Source organism: Cnephaeus nilssonii (assembly GCF_951640355.1).
Source record: "Cnephaeus nilssonii genome assembly, chromosome: 6".
Taxonomy (NCBI): Eukaryota; Metazoa; Chordata; class Mammalia; order Chiroptera; family Vespertilionidae; genus Cnephaeus; species Cnephaeus nilssonii.
In genome coordinates, this window is record NC_137077.1 from 87,678,474 (window position 1) to 87,693,041 (window position 14,568).

At 46.5% G+C, this 14,568-nt stretch overlaps 1 protein-coding gene across 1 annotated transcript in view; it reads right to left on the reverse strand.

Annotated features, from left to right (window-relative positions):
* Positions 1-13,205, reverse strand: part of GALNT8 (polypeptide N-acetylgalactosaminyltransferase 8) — a gene marked incomplete at both ends in the record, with an annotated part of 53,002 nt that extends 39,797 nt beyond the window's left edge. The window contains 2 exons of the mRNA XM_079775746.1: positions 5,292-5,586; positions 12,995-13,205. Of these exons, the coding sequence (XP_079631872.1) occupies positions 5,292-5,586; positions 12,995-13,205 (506 nt within the window). The remainder of the gene's footprint in view (positions 1-5,291; positions 5,587-12,994) is intronic.
* Positions 13,206-14,568: the final 1,363 nt, after the last annotated feature.

Genomic DNA, 14,568 nt, shown 5'->3' on the forward strand with positions numbered 1-14,568 from the left:
CTCAAAATCTACCTGCAACAGTACACCAGGGAGTCACTACCAGTCAATTGGTGTTGGCATCAAAGATGAAACTGCAAAATATATATTTCATAACTTCTAAAAGAAATATTTATACTCAAAAACTTCTAGGCATATCCACGAAGCTCAATGAACCACAAGTACGTAATGGTAGAGGTATGCACCCAGATGTATATCTCATAGTCCAAATGCTGAAAGCCAAAGTTAAAAAGAAAATCTTGAAAGAAACAAGAAAATACCTCAACACTTACAAAGGATCTCCAATAATATTAACAGTTGGCATCTCACCAGACACAATAGAGCCAGAAGGCAGTGGGATGACATATTGTAAGTGTTGAAAGGAAAAAAAAATCAACCAAGCATCTTTTATCTTATATCTTTCAAATATGAAGATGAAATGAAGACATGGGCAGATAAACACTGAATTTGTTGGTAGCAGACCCACCTTACAAGAAATATAAGTTCTTTAGGCTGAAAGCAAGTAATCTCAGACAGTAATCCAAATACACACACACACACACACACACACACACACACACACACACACACACACACAAAATACCAGTAAAGTGGGGCCTGCAAGAGGTAGCCGATCAATGATTCTCTCTCATCATTGATGTGTCTATCTCTCCCTCTACCTTTCTCTCAGAAATCAATAAAAATAATTTTTTTAAAAAGACCTGAAAACCTAAAGCATTGTTAAAAGAAATTTTAAAATAACTAAATAAATGGAAAGATTTCCCATGTTCATAGACTTGGGTGGGGCAGAAACTGGGTGGAGGGGAACAATCTATACTAATAATAAAGGAATATGCAAATTGTCCAGGATTCCATCACATAACAACCAATCAGGATGGAGGCAGGGCTGCAGCGGAGAGCTCTCAGAACACCTGCGCCGGGGGTCTGAAGGGCGCGGAGAGGAAGGGAGAGCAGATAGGAAGTTAGGGGTATCAAGCAAGGAGGGGAAAACAGATAGGCAGTTAGGGCGATCAGGCCAGGAGGGGAGAGCAGTTAGGGCCATAAGGCTGGCTGTGGAGCAGTTAGGGGCATCAGGCTTGCAGGCAGGTGAGCGGTTAGGAGCCAGTGGTTCCGGATTGTGAGAGGGATCCTGGATTGGAGAGGGTGTAGGCAGGCTGCGGGTCATTCCCCACCCCACCCCACCCCCGTGCATAAATTTCATGCACCGGGCCTCTAGTGAGGTGATAAAGAGGGATATCTGTAATACTCTTAACAATAAAGTTTTTTAAAAATAAAGAAATAATTTTTTTAAAAAACCACACAGAATAGGGAGTCCAGAAATAAACCCATGCCTATATGGTGAATTAATATTTGACAAAGAAGGCAAAAATATAAAATGGGGTAAAGACAATCTTTTCAATAAATGGTGCTGGGAAAATTGGACAAATACAAGAAAAAAATGAAACTAAACCACCATCTTGCACCATATACAAGAATAAACTCAAAATGGATTAAAGACAAATGTAAGACTTGAAACCATAAAAATCCTAGAAGAAAACATAGGCTGTAAAATCTCTGACATTTCTCAGAACAAATTATTTTTTCTTTTCTTTTTTTTTTTTTTTGCATTTTTTATTTTATTTTATTTTTTTTAAATTTCTTTATTGATTAAGGTGTCACATATTTGTCCTCATCCCCCCATTCCCATCCCACACCCCTCCCCTTGGATGCCCCAACCCTCTGTTGAACTTAAGCATTGGTTAGGCTCATATGCATGCACACAAGACCTTTGGTTGATCTCTCCCCCCTCCCCCCACCCTCCCCTATCCTCCCTCTGAGGCCCGATAGTCCGATCGATGCCTCCTTGTTTCTGGTTCTGTTCTTGTTCATCAGTCTATGTTGTTCATCATTTCCCCTAGATGAGCGAAATCATGTGTCACTATAGATATACTTATAAGAATTGAATGTGCGACGAGCAATAATAGTTATGCTGACAGGCAAATGAATCAGTCTGTGGTGAGTTTCTTTCTGGACCAACAGTTCTTTTGAGACCCAATATCAATGTCCACCGGTTCCCTATGAGTACATGTCGGCACTGACCCCTCAGCTCTGGATGGTGGACAAATGGTGGTAATGCAGGTCCGACTCCCTCTGGTTTGGTCTCGGCTGGACCCAGGGGCACTGCTTCACCCGGATCCAGGGGCCCACGGCCTCGCCCGGACCCGGGGCCAGGCTCACCCGGATCCAGGGGCCCGCGGCCTCGCCCGGACCCGGGGCCCAGGGCTCACCCGGCTCCAGGGGCCCGCGGCCTCGCCCCGACCCGGGGCCCAGGGCTCACCCGGCTCCAGGGGCCCGCGGCCTCGCCCCGACCCGGGGCCCAGGGCTCACCCGGCTCCAGGGGCCCGCGGCCTCGCCCCGACCCGGGGCCCAGGGCTCACCCGGCTCCAGGGGCCCGCGGCCTCGCCCCGACCCGGGGCCCAGGGCTCACCCGGCACCAGGGGCCCGCGGCCTCGCCCCGACCCGGGGCCCAGGGCTCACCCGGCTCCAGGGGCCCGCGGCCTCGCCCCGACCCGGGGCCCAGGGCTCACCCGGCTCCAGGGGCCCGCGGCCTCGCCCCGACCCGGGGCCCAGGGCTCACCCGGCTCCAGGGGCCCGCGGCCTCGCCCCGACCCGGGGCCCAGGGCTCACCCGGCTCCAGGGGCCCGCGGCCTCGCCCCGACCCGGGGCCCAGGGCTCACCCGGCTCCAGGGGCCCGCGGCCTCGCCCCGACCCGGGGCCCAGGGCTCACCCGGCTCCAGGGGCCCGCGGCCTCGCCCCGACCCGGGGCCCAGGGCTCACCCGGCTCCAGGGGCCCGCGGCCTCGCCCCGACCCGGGGCCCAGGGCTCACCCGGCTCCAGGGGCCCGCGGCCTCGCCCCGACCCGGGGCCCAGGGCTCACCCGGCTCCAGGGGCCCGCGGCCTCGCCCCGACCCGGGGCCCAGGGCTCACCCGGCTCCAGGGGCCCGCGGCCTCGCCCCGACCCGGGGCCCAGGGCTCACCCGGCTCCAGGGGCCCGCGGCCTCGCCCCGACCCGGGGCCCAGGGCTCACCCGGCTCCAGGGGCCCGTGGCCTCGCCCGGACCCGGGGCCCAGGGCTCACCCGGCTCCAGGGGCCCGCGGCCTCGCCCGGACCCGGGGCCCAGGGCTCACCCACAAATTTTTTTTTCTGACATATCTCCTCAGGCAATGGAAACTAAAGAAAAAGTAAACAAATGGGACTACATCAAACTAAAATTTTTTTGCACAGCAAAGGAAACCATCAACAAAACAAAAAGACAACCTACTGAATGGGAGAACATATTCACCAACGATATATCTGATAAGGGGTTAATATCCAAAATTTATAAAGAACTCATTCAACTCAACACAACAAAAAACAAGCAATCCAATTTAAAAATGGGCAAAGGACCTGGATAGATGCTTCTCCAAAGAGAACACACAAATAGCCAATAAACATATGAATAGATATTCAGTGTTACTAATCATCAGAGAAATGAAAATTAAAACCACAATGAAGAATGAATTTTTTTTAGCCACTTTGCTGTATATCTGAAACTGGTGCAGAATGGTATTCAATGTAAACTGTGGTTGAAAAAAATTATAAACAAATAATTAAACAAACTACAATGAGATATCACCTAACACCTGTCAGAATGGCTGTCATCAATAAATCAACAATCAAGTGTTGGTGGAGAAAAGGGACCCCTTGTTTGCTGTTGGTGGAAATACAAATTGGTACAGCACTATGGAAGACAGTATGGAGGGTCCTCAAAAATGTTAAAAATGGAATGTCTTATGACCCAGTGATTCCAGTTCTGTGTATATATCCAAAGAAACTTAAAACACCTATTTGAAAGAATATATGTACTCCTATGTTCATTGTAGTGTTACTTACAATAGCCAAGATATGGAAGCAACCTAACTGCCCAACAAGAGACAAATGAATAAAAAAGAGGTGGTATCCTAATATATAAAAACCCAGGGTCCGTAACATCCAAAACAACCAAAAGCTCGACCAACTGGAAGTCAGTGCTGGGTTGCCATGGAGAACCAGCACTGACTACAGAGGGGGCTGCGGATCAGGCTCGAAGAGAGACCTGGAGAGAAAAGTAGGGTATGATCTGTAGCCTCTGTGGCAGCTATTGATCAGCACTTGCCTCTCTCTTTCGCTCCAGGCCTGGCCAGAAGCCACGCCTCTCTTTCTCTCGGGCCTCCGCTGGGGCTGCTGATCAGCTCTGCCTCTCTGATCAGGCCCATTGATAGGCCCAGAGACACTGACTGGCATAAACACCGACCAATCAGAACCAAATCTGGTGAACTACAAGAAGCCAATGGCTGCTTAGGAGGCGGAGCTTTTGACACTGACCAACCAGAACCAAATCTGGGTGAAGTGCGAGGAGCCAATGGATGCCTAGGAGGTGGAGCTTTTGACGCTGACTGGCATAGAAACCAACCAATCAGAACCTAATCTAGGTGAACTGCGAAGGAAGAACCTAAGGCGGGGCCTGAGGAAGGGTTTTAAGGGCAACAGCTGTTTGGTGTAAGGTGTAAGAAAGCGGTTCAATTTTTTAATGACTGGTTTGGCAGTATAGTGCATATGGCTGACTATCAGTCCAGATATAGGGATTATGTGTTTTTGTCTGCCAAGAGCATCTCCTCCTGATGAAAAATGCTTCCCCCCCCCCCATTTAAACAATCCTAGGGTTAGGGTTAGGGTTAGGGTTAGGGTTAGGGTTAGGGTTAGGGTTTAGGGTTAGGGTTAGGGTTAGGGTTAGGGTTAGGGGTTAGGGTTAGGCTTAGGCTTAGGCTTAGGCTTAAGGTTAGGGTTAGGGGCATCAGGCTGGCAGGCAGAGGGGATAGGGGTGATCAGGCAGGCAGGCAGGTGAGCAGTTAGGAGCCAGCGGTCCCAGATTGCGAGAGGGATGTCCGATTGCCGGTTTAGGCCCGATCCCACTGGCAGTTGGACATCCCCCTAGGGGTCCCGGATTGGATAGGAAACAGGCCAGGCTGAGGGACACCCTCCCCCCATGCATAAATTTCATGCACCGGGCCTCTAATACAAAATAATATGTAATGTAAACTGTAATTGAAAAATAAATTAAAAACAACAAGAAGTCTGTTCAGACAGCCTGCTAGAACATTCTATGCCCTGAACCCTTCCCCACCAATTTTCCACTCCTCCAACCCACTTTTCAATCCTTGCCTTTTCACTCTCCCAAAGTTCATCCCCCCAAATTAAAGTGAGGTTCCTAGGAAGCCCAACCTTGTACATCCTACCTGGAATGCCGCGTGTCTGGGATGGACCGGTTCAGGGGCAGCAGGTTACTGAGGTAAACATTGTAACCAAACTTCTGGAAGAGGTCCTCGGCCCTTTTCTGCTGGGCCTCAGAGAGATCCTCACCCCATTGCTTGAAAAGCGGTGAGTTTGGGAAGAGTTTCTCTCTGGGTCTGTGTTTCTTTGTCTCGCTTGCCTTGGCTTCCACTGCCATTTGAACAGGTTGTTCATCTTTCACCCTTTCCAGTGAGTTGTCCACATTTTCTTGTTGCCTCATAGCCAATTTCATACTTTCTTCTGCAAATGAAGGGCAGGGGAGAAAACATTTCAGCCAATCCTTAGCTACCTGGGCACTGCTTTGCATTCAAATTTCACTACAATGTTTTCCTCTCCAAATTCTGAAATTGACCAGCTCTTGTCCCAGAGGATACGATATGTCAAGGAACTTGTCGGAGCTGTGCCAAGCTGTCCTGATGAGGCATGCACTGGAACACACCTCTCCTTTCAGCTCCATCAGAACTTGTCTATCCCAAGTCCCAAGCCTTCACAGTTCCTCCAGGAACTGGCATCTGAGAAATGTATTGACCATAGCGAACCCTTTTTCAGAATAAGGCCTGAGAACCACTTACATCAGAATCATCTGTTGGACTATTTTAAAATGCAGATCTACAGGCTTATCCCCAAATCAACTAAATCAGAATCTCAGGGTCAGACAGGGATAAGGAAAGATGCCAGAATCAGCACTTTTTTTTTTTTTTCAATCCTCATTTTTCCATTGATTTTAGAAAGAGTGAAAGAGAGAGGGAAAGACAGAGAGAAATATCGATGTGAGAGAACACGTCAATTGGTTGCCTTCTGCATGAGCCCTGACCAGGGCCCAGGTCAGAGAGGAGTTGTAGGCTCCAAGGTATGTGCCCTTGACCGGAATAGAACCTGGGACCCTTCAGTCTTCAGGCTGACACTCTATCCACTGAGCCAAACCAGCTAGGGCCAGAATCAGCACTTTTAACAAAATCAATGAGTAATTCTTTTATACAATAAAATGTGAGAAGCACTGCACTACACTATCAGTGGCTACTCCTTCCTAGCTGTGTGACCTTGGCCAGGGTCTTTCTCTTCTTGGTGCCATAGATTTACCAAGTACCTCAGAGCATTGCAGTGATAACTATGTGGCTTAATGCCTGTGAAGTGCTTATGACAGAGCCTAGCGCACAATAAAGTTTGGCTATTTTCTCTTTTCTCTGGTTTCTCTATTTCCTCTACTTAGGCATGGGGGAGAGGTGAGGAAGGATATTGAGAAGAGTGGAAAACTTTTTAAAATTTTTATGCTAAGAAATGGGAGTGAGAATTTAATCGTGAAACAGAGTACTGAGGGCCTAGTAGAGGGCTGGCTGAGGCAGGGCCGTGAGTGTGAAGTGGCTCAGTTATGGGAATTTTTCCAGCAGTTGCTCAGCCCTTGGGTGAAGGCACAGCGAAGACTGACAATTGATTTCACACAATGTTGGGGGGGGGGGGGGTCCTTAGGAGGGTGCAATAGAACAAGTATGCAACGGAGTTGTGGATCGTGGCAAAGAAAAGCTGGAGAAATGGTACTGTTACAGAGAACAACTGAGGGAATATGCTGTAGTCATGAACTTGTGATCAGCAAAGGACAGCTTGAATTTGTCATTTCACAGGTGAGCAGTTCTGGATGATGACAAAGTCCAACATACACCATAGAAGTATGGGAAGATGGGAAGGAGGTAATGAACTACATCGATGGGAAGGCAGAGCTGTTGAATGGGTCATCCACAGGACATTGCAGTGGCCCAGGGTGATAGCAGGATTTGGGGCAGAGCCAAAGACTGGACCAGAAGCCATGGCAAAGTCTGTAATGAGTGAGGAAACTTGTCAGGGAGGTCAACAGAAGAAATGCTAGAGGGCAGCCAGGTTTACACGATAAGGTAAAGCACTATCATCATAGCTGTCTGACTCTCTCCTTTCTGAGATCAGACCAAACCTAGAGCCCATTAATTGTTCCCAAGTTCAATATTGACAATGACACTCCTCAGCATCAAATCCCAAAGTGGTCACCGAGATACTCCACCATGGGGACCCACTTCGCTCCCACTAATCTTCCCTTAAACCCATACTGCATTCCTACCAGACAGATAGGATCACCTCTAGCCCATGTAGTATATTTTCTTGCAAGTTGAAAGAATCACCCCCCCTTTTTTTTTTTTATAGTTGCAGCCCAGGGATTACCAGCTCGGCCAGGACACATCTCACTGTGTAAACTGCCTCTGGGCAGATGCAGCCCCAGGCACAGCACATGGCTTTGTGAGCAGAACATGGGCTGAATTTTAGGGAAGCAGGAAAGTCCACAAGTGGGAGGAGGACATGTTTGGAAGGTAGCAAAACCGGGCCCAAGAAGAAAGAGAATCAATTACAGAAGTGCTTAAGGCAAAATAAATAAATAAATAAATAAATAAATAGGGTCAAAGAAAACTCAGAATGAACAAATATAAATGGAGTGTCTTTCAAAGAAAGCTCATGTGAATACCCTGCATATTTGCTCAGGTAGACAATCAAAGTGAGAGCAGAAATTTTACAATATTCCAAATTAAATAGTATTTTTATTCAAACTCTTCTGTACTAAGCATAGGGGGGTCACAGGGTAGCTTTGAGTTCTCTGTTCCTTTTAACTCCTGTGCTCCTCTTTGGGGATTTTCCTCTCTTATTCATTGCTGCCAGTTGGGAGATTGTTTGGACTGGGACACCCTAGAGTCAGTTTGAATACGGAAGTGCAGAGTCCACAGGATGAATACAGTGCCACTAGACCATTTCCAGTTTATACAGAAACTTTCCAGGATCCAAAGGGGCCACACCCAATGTCACCATTGTGCAGAAGCCTTTAAGACGCCCTGGGGAGGTTCCAAAAGATTCATTCAGAGTCATCAAATCCTCTGCTATAGGGGTATCATTATCATTAGGTGTTTGCTTTTGTTCTGTATGATAGTTTACATCCGTGTCTAAACATCCTTATTGAGTTATGATATCCTCTGGACTTCCTGGAGGCGATGAGCAACCAGGATGCAGCATAATGAACAGACTTCATTTCAGGAAACCCTTCAGGAAAGAGCCTTTGTGATCTGGAAACAGGGTCCAGAAGACATTTTGAAATTCATCTCAGCTGGTAGGGAGTGCCTGACACCACATCATTCTAAAGTGTGGGAAGCATCAAGAATAATAAGAAAAAGAGGAACTGGTCATTGCAGAAGAAAAGGGAAGTACACGGGTGGCTCCAGATGACTTGTGGAGGTATAATGTGTTCCAGCTGCAGGCAGAACTGATATGGGCAGAAATAGAATGTTGGGGAACCAGCTAGAATTATAAGAAATATTAGTCATGCTCTGTTAACCGTGACTGTTTTATTCTGATTAAAGAAGGCACATTCTAACCTGGCTGGCAGCTGCACTCTGGACCTCGGAACTCACCTGCAAATGCAGCCCTATCCTCCCCATTTGGAGCTGCCTATTATCATGCAAACATGAACAACTTTCTGGTAGAAACCAGAATCGCCAGTTCTTTGAAGATCCCCCACCCTTGCATATCACTAAGCCCTTTGAAGATCCCATCCTTTTGCATACCTATGGGCCTCTGCAAACCTCCAGCCTGCTTACCTGTTAATTGCCTATTTGGCATACCCTTTGCCTATTTCCCCATGTAATATTTGTCCTCCTACCCAATATAAGCAGCTGGCTTATGGTGGGGTGCAGAGCAGAGTTTTGTGGATGACTTGCTGCTCTCCCATGCTGCCGGCAGTATTGAATAAACGCTCATATATAAGTCAACCCTGTTTCTGCCTAATTGGCCCAAGTAGTGACAGGAGGCACAGGCCCATTGATTGTCTGGTTACAGAACTCCTGCCACTTTAAGGCCCGAGGTGGCTGAGCCCTGGGGTTGGGTGAGTGAGTGGTGGTGTGGTCTAGGTATTCTATCAAGGAATGACAGTGATTGCCCAGGTACATAGGCATCCTCTTGGTGACACTACACTGAGCATATTTGCAAGTCAATGTCCAACCCAGTCAGATGTGCTCAAAGCCAGGGCTTCCAAGAGTGACAATATTCAAAAGAACTGTTGGTCCAGAAAGAAACTCACTATAGACTGATTCATTTGCCTCTCAGCATAACTATTATTGCTTGTCTCATTTTCGGTTCCTATAAGTGTATTCCTAGTATCACATGAGCTCACTCATCTAGGGGAAAAGATGAACAACATAGACTGAAGAACAAGAACAGCATTGATCAGACTGTCAGACCTCAGAGGGAAGGTAGGGGAGGGTGGGGACAAGGGAAATAGATCAACCAAAGGACTTGTGTGCTTGCATATGAGCCTAACCAGTGATCATGGACAACAGGGGGAGGGGGGCTTGCGTGTGGGAGGGGGGGGGGTTGGGAAGGGAACGGGGGGAGGGGGTTGATGACAAATATGTGATACCTTAATCAATAAAGTAATTGGGATACCTTAAATAAATAAATAAATAAATAAATAAATAAATAAAGTAAAAAAGAGTGACAATATTATTTGTTTCATTATTCTCTTACCGTGTATCACTCTTCCCTCCATCCCTGTCTGTTTGTCCTCTGTCCTCTTTTTCCAACATTCATTTACTCATCCATTTAATTTCTATGTGCCAGACACAGGAGATTAAGTGGTAAGATATTCTATGCGACATCCCTGAAACCAGCCCCCATGAAACATGCCTTCCAGAAAAATTATACCACAATAAAATATGAAGACTCTTATCAGGGAAGATGTAGAAGGTGCTATGGTGCTTTATGATTCCTTTTTTCTATGCCCATCCACATCATTTTCTTCTTTTCTGTCTTGTCTCCACATACCAGACAGTCCTCGGGTTACGTCAGACTCAACGTACGACATTTCGGGGTTACGTCGCCATCTCCCATTTATTTATATTTAAAAAAAAGTTTCATCATTTCGACGTATGTACATATGTGCTTTATGTTTTTTATTATTTATTTATCACAAGTAAAGGTCAGGAATTGTTATCTTTCTTTTAAATCTTTTTTACTGTTTCACTTCATTACTGCTGTGTGTGTGCTCCATGTGAGTGACGTAGGTGCTTATGTAGGTGGGTTCCGACTTACGGAGAAAACCGCGTTACGTGGTGCTGTAGGAACGGATCTCCGACGTAACCCAAGGACCTACTGTACATTCTTTCATTCCCTTGCTCTAGACCAGTGGTTCTCAACCTTTCTAATGTCACGACCCTTTAATACAGTTCCTCATGTTGTGGTGACCTCCAACCATAAAACTATTTTCGTTGCTACTTTATAACTATAATTTTGCTACTGTTATGAATCGTAATGTAAGTATCTGTCGTGACCCACAGGTTGAGAACCGCTAGCAGGGTCGCCTAAGACCATCAGAAAACACAGATATTTACATTATGATTCATAACAGTAGCAAAATTACAGTTATGAAGTAGCAACGAAAATAATTTTATGGTTGGGGGTCACCACAACATGAGGAACTGTATTAAAGGGTCGCGGCATTAGAAAGGTTGAGAACCACTGCTCTAGGCTTTTGCTTTTTGCTCCTTTTTTGTCCTCATCTCTTTAGTCCTCTATTGTCCTCTTTTTCTCTCTCTCTTTTCCTGATTTAGTCCTTTACTTTTTATCCTCCCTTCTGTCCTTCCATCTATCCCTCTGCCTCGCCCTGAACCTGGGCAATGTTCAGTTTTTATATTAAAAGACACTTTCTCCACCGCCAGCCCCCACATGCACACAACCACGCATCTCTGCAGCCATTTCCCTGCTCATACATTCAACCTCCCTTCAGGGGTGCAGGCATTTGATCCCTGCAATGACAGGGATCAGGGTAAACATGCCTGCTTCCCTCACTGGAGTCAGATGCTGAGACACATAAAATTCATAGGGGTTAGAGTCAGAATCAAAAGCAAGCCTCAGAATTCATGTGAAGAGGTTAAAATGTGGTAGACCTTTAAGGGCATTATGTTAAGTGAAATAAGTAAGAAAGAGAAAGACAAACACCATTTAATTTCACATATATGTCGATCTAAAAGTGGGGGAAACAAGCTCATAGTTACAGAGAACAGATTGATGGTTGTCAGAGGTTGGGGGGGGGAGGGGAGTCGGTATGTTGTGAAAGGGGTCAAAAGGTACAAACTTCCATTTATAAAATAAGTAAGTCCTGAGATGTCTTGTAACATACAGCATCGTGACTACAGTTAATAGCACTGCACTGTATACTTGAAGTTGCTAAGAGAGTAGACCTTAGAGGATCTCATCACAGGAAAAAAAAAAAAATTGTCATTATGTGTGGTGGCGGGTGTGGTCATTCACAGTTAGTACAAGAATTGAATCATTACACTGTACACCTAAAACTAACATAATGCTAAAGGACAATTACACCTCAATAAAAGAAAGAGGTTAATATGTGACCCTGCATGGATTTCACAGCTGTGGGACGCTGGCAGGTATCTTCTCATCTTCTCTACTCCCAGGCCAGGAGCCTCACTGGGAGAGATAAGTGCTGGCTTCAGGCCTCTCAATCAGCATGTCACATCAGGGCTCCACCTCAGGTCCTCCAACAAGCCCCCAGGAGTCCCTGACAGCAGCTCACGGCAAAATGGAAATGAGGCCTTAGCCCCAGAGATTGTTACCTCCGTTTGTCAGCCCTGCCACACAAAGCCCTAAGGGCAGGGCTGTGCGGAAGAGTCCTGAGCCTCTCTGGGAGTGTTTGTCTGAGCCTTTTCCTGCCTGCATGTATGTGCTTGTGATCATGAGTGTGTGCCAGCATACACACACACCACTCACATCATGTGGATGAAAAAGGCCCACATGCTAACTGACTAGCTCAGGGAAGGCCTGCATGGAGGCCTTGCAAACTAAGACACCTAAAGTAACCACGAAGCATGGTCTGAAATTAAAACCTTTCATTAAAAAGCAGTTTATAGTGGGTATTCCTGTCCTAGGCCAGTATCTTCCCCGACAAAGATCAACTTCAATCTTTCTGAGCCTATTGTCTTTTTACATCTAAGATACCATACCTGTGGAATGTCAGGGTAACTTGTAACTTCCCTTTTTTTGGACCCTTCAGGGCACAACTAACGAGGACACCAGGGCAGAAACCACAAATTGTTATTGTTATCGTGTTGTCTACTGTTAACTGTACTGTACCCACCCACCTATGTAAAAGAAGCACATGTCTATCACTTCGCTTTGTATCCAATCCAGAGGTTTCTCTGCTTTGCTTTCTCCCACTTCCCTAATCTATCACCAATGGATTTCATGTAACCCACTTACGTCTCCTCCTTTGATGAAATTTATACAAGTGAAAAGCCACCATTTTTCAGAGCATTAGCTCAATATGCTGAGATTCTTCTTCCCGGCAATTGTTGACAGTTTGGCTCAAATAAACTCGCAAAAATCCTTTAAAGGTTTGAATGTTTTCTTATACTGACAGCTCGGATTCCCACTAATTCTCAACACTTACTGCCCATTTGGAGGCATAGAATTCAATGTCAGATGCTAAATTGAGCAACTGAGAGATAAAAACATGAACTCTTACTCATTTTATTCTCCACACCCCTTTCTTCTAAGAGTCCCTAAGTGTGCACGAGCATGTGCACGCACACACACACACACACCATCCCCTCCAAGTGACTTAGAAACTTACTCAGACGCTGCAACTCCGACTCCAGGTGAGAGAGTCTCTTCATCACTGTCCCGTTCCTTTCAGACAGAGGCAAGTAAAGCTCCTTTCGGACACCACCCAGAATCAACTTTTGTAAAGTCATCTTGGCATAAAATACCAGGACGAGATTGTAGACAATAATGAGAGTCAGTCCAATGCAGAGAATTTTGCAGAGATGTCTCCTGAGCATCATACTTCGACTCTGGTTCTGCCGCTCTCTGCTGGGCTGAGTGTCACTGCTCGGGCAAGCTAAGGATCAGAATCAGCTGAGCCTCGTCTCCTGGGTGCAGAGATGACACCCTGCCTGCCGAACCAGATGTTCTCCGACTGGAAAAGCTGGCACAGGCTGCCTGGCTTCTCCCTGCACAGTGTCAGGTGTGGAGTATGTCATGGCAGCCACCCAATGACTGGCAGGCTCCCTGGGTACACTTTGCACTGTCTCCGAAGTCAAAGTCAACAAACTTGAGGAAAGCTTTCTAAGGTGGAGGTGAGCCCCAGGCGATGGCCCTGCTTCACTGATCCTTGCCCTCTGCTAGCTATCTGCACACAGCTCTGCTCCCTGAGATTCTGATGGTGGGGAAGGGCACGTAATAAGAATAGAGCCACAATTGTGTAATGAGTATTCACCTTACTAACTATAGCTAAGAAGTTTTCTTACAGACCCTGGGAAACTGGAGGATGTGCTGCAAGGAGAAAAATAGAACTGTAAAGAGATAAGAAACACCTTGGCACCCCGATGGGTCCATTGCTCAGAAAAGAAAATGCACTTTGAGAACAGACAAAGGACAGGATAGTTTTGGTTTGGTTGCTGTGCCTGGACCCTGTTGTCCTCTGGGAGTTTGCCTCAGGAATGCTGACCATTCTCTTAAATATCCTGCAAGGAGACAGGGACCACGGACCCTGCAGCCACCCCCTCCCTTTCCCCTTGCATGCAGCCTTTATTCCTTATTCCTATGTAACCAGCCAGCTAGTAGGAGATGGGAGAGCAGATTTTTGTGGATGACCTGCTGCTCTATCACACTGCCAGCATTCTTGGAATAAACGCTCATATATGGTTCAACCCTGACTCTGCTTAATCTGCTCAAGTAGTGACAGGCAGCTGGGACCCATTGATGGTCTGGTTTCAGTTCCACCCTGCTCCAGCTTCCACTAACTCTTCGGCTCCCACACCTCATACTCACTATATGTTTTGGACAAATCATTTAATTGCCATCGTTATAGATTAAACACTGGAAATTGTTCCCCAGAGCCAAAAATTTAAAGTTCTAAGTCTAGTGTTGGGTCCCTCCAGAATCATCTCTCTCACTGTGTCCCAGCTTCTGGCACTCCTTACTAGGTCTCCAAATCAGTAAGAGTTGGGGCAGACATTTAGATTAAAGTGCAGAGATGTGATTTTAGAAAAAGCAGGTAGAACAAAACATAATAATAAAATGTTAGAGTTTTTTATATCTGTTTTCCCATGCCCTCACCTACTAATCAGAGTCAAAATAAATTTAAAATGTATGATTATGTCTATTTAACACTTGAAATGGAGTAGACCATTTATCTCTACTTCT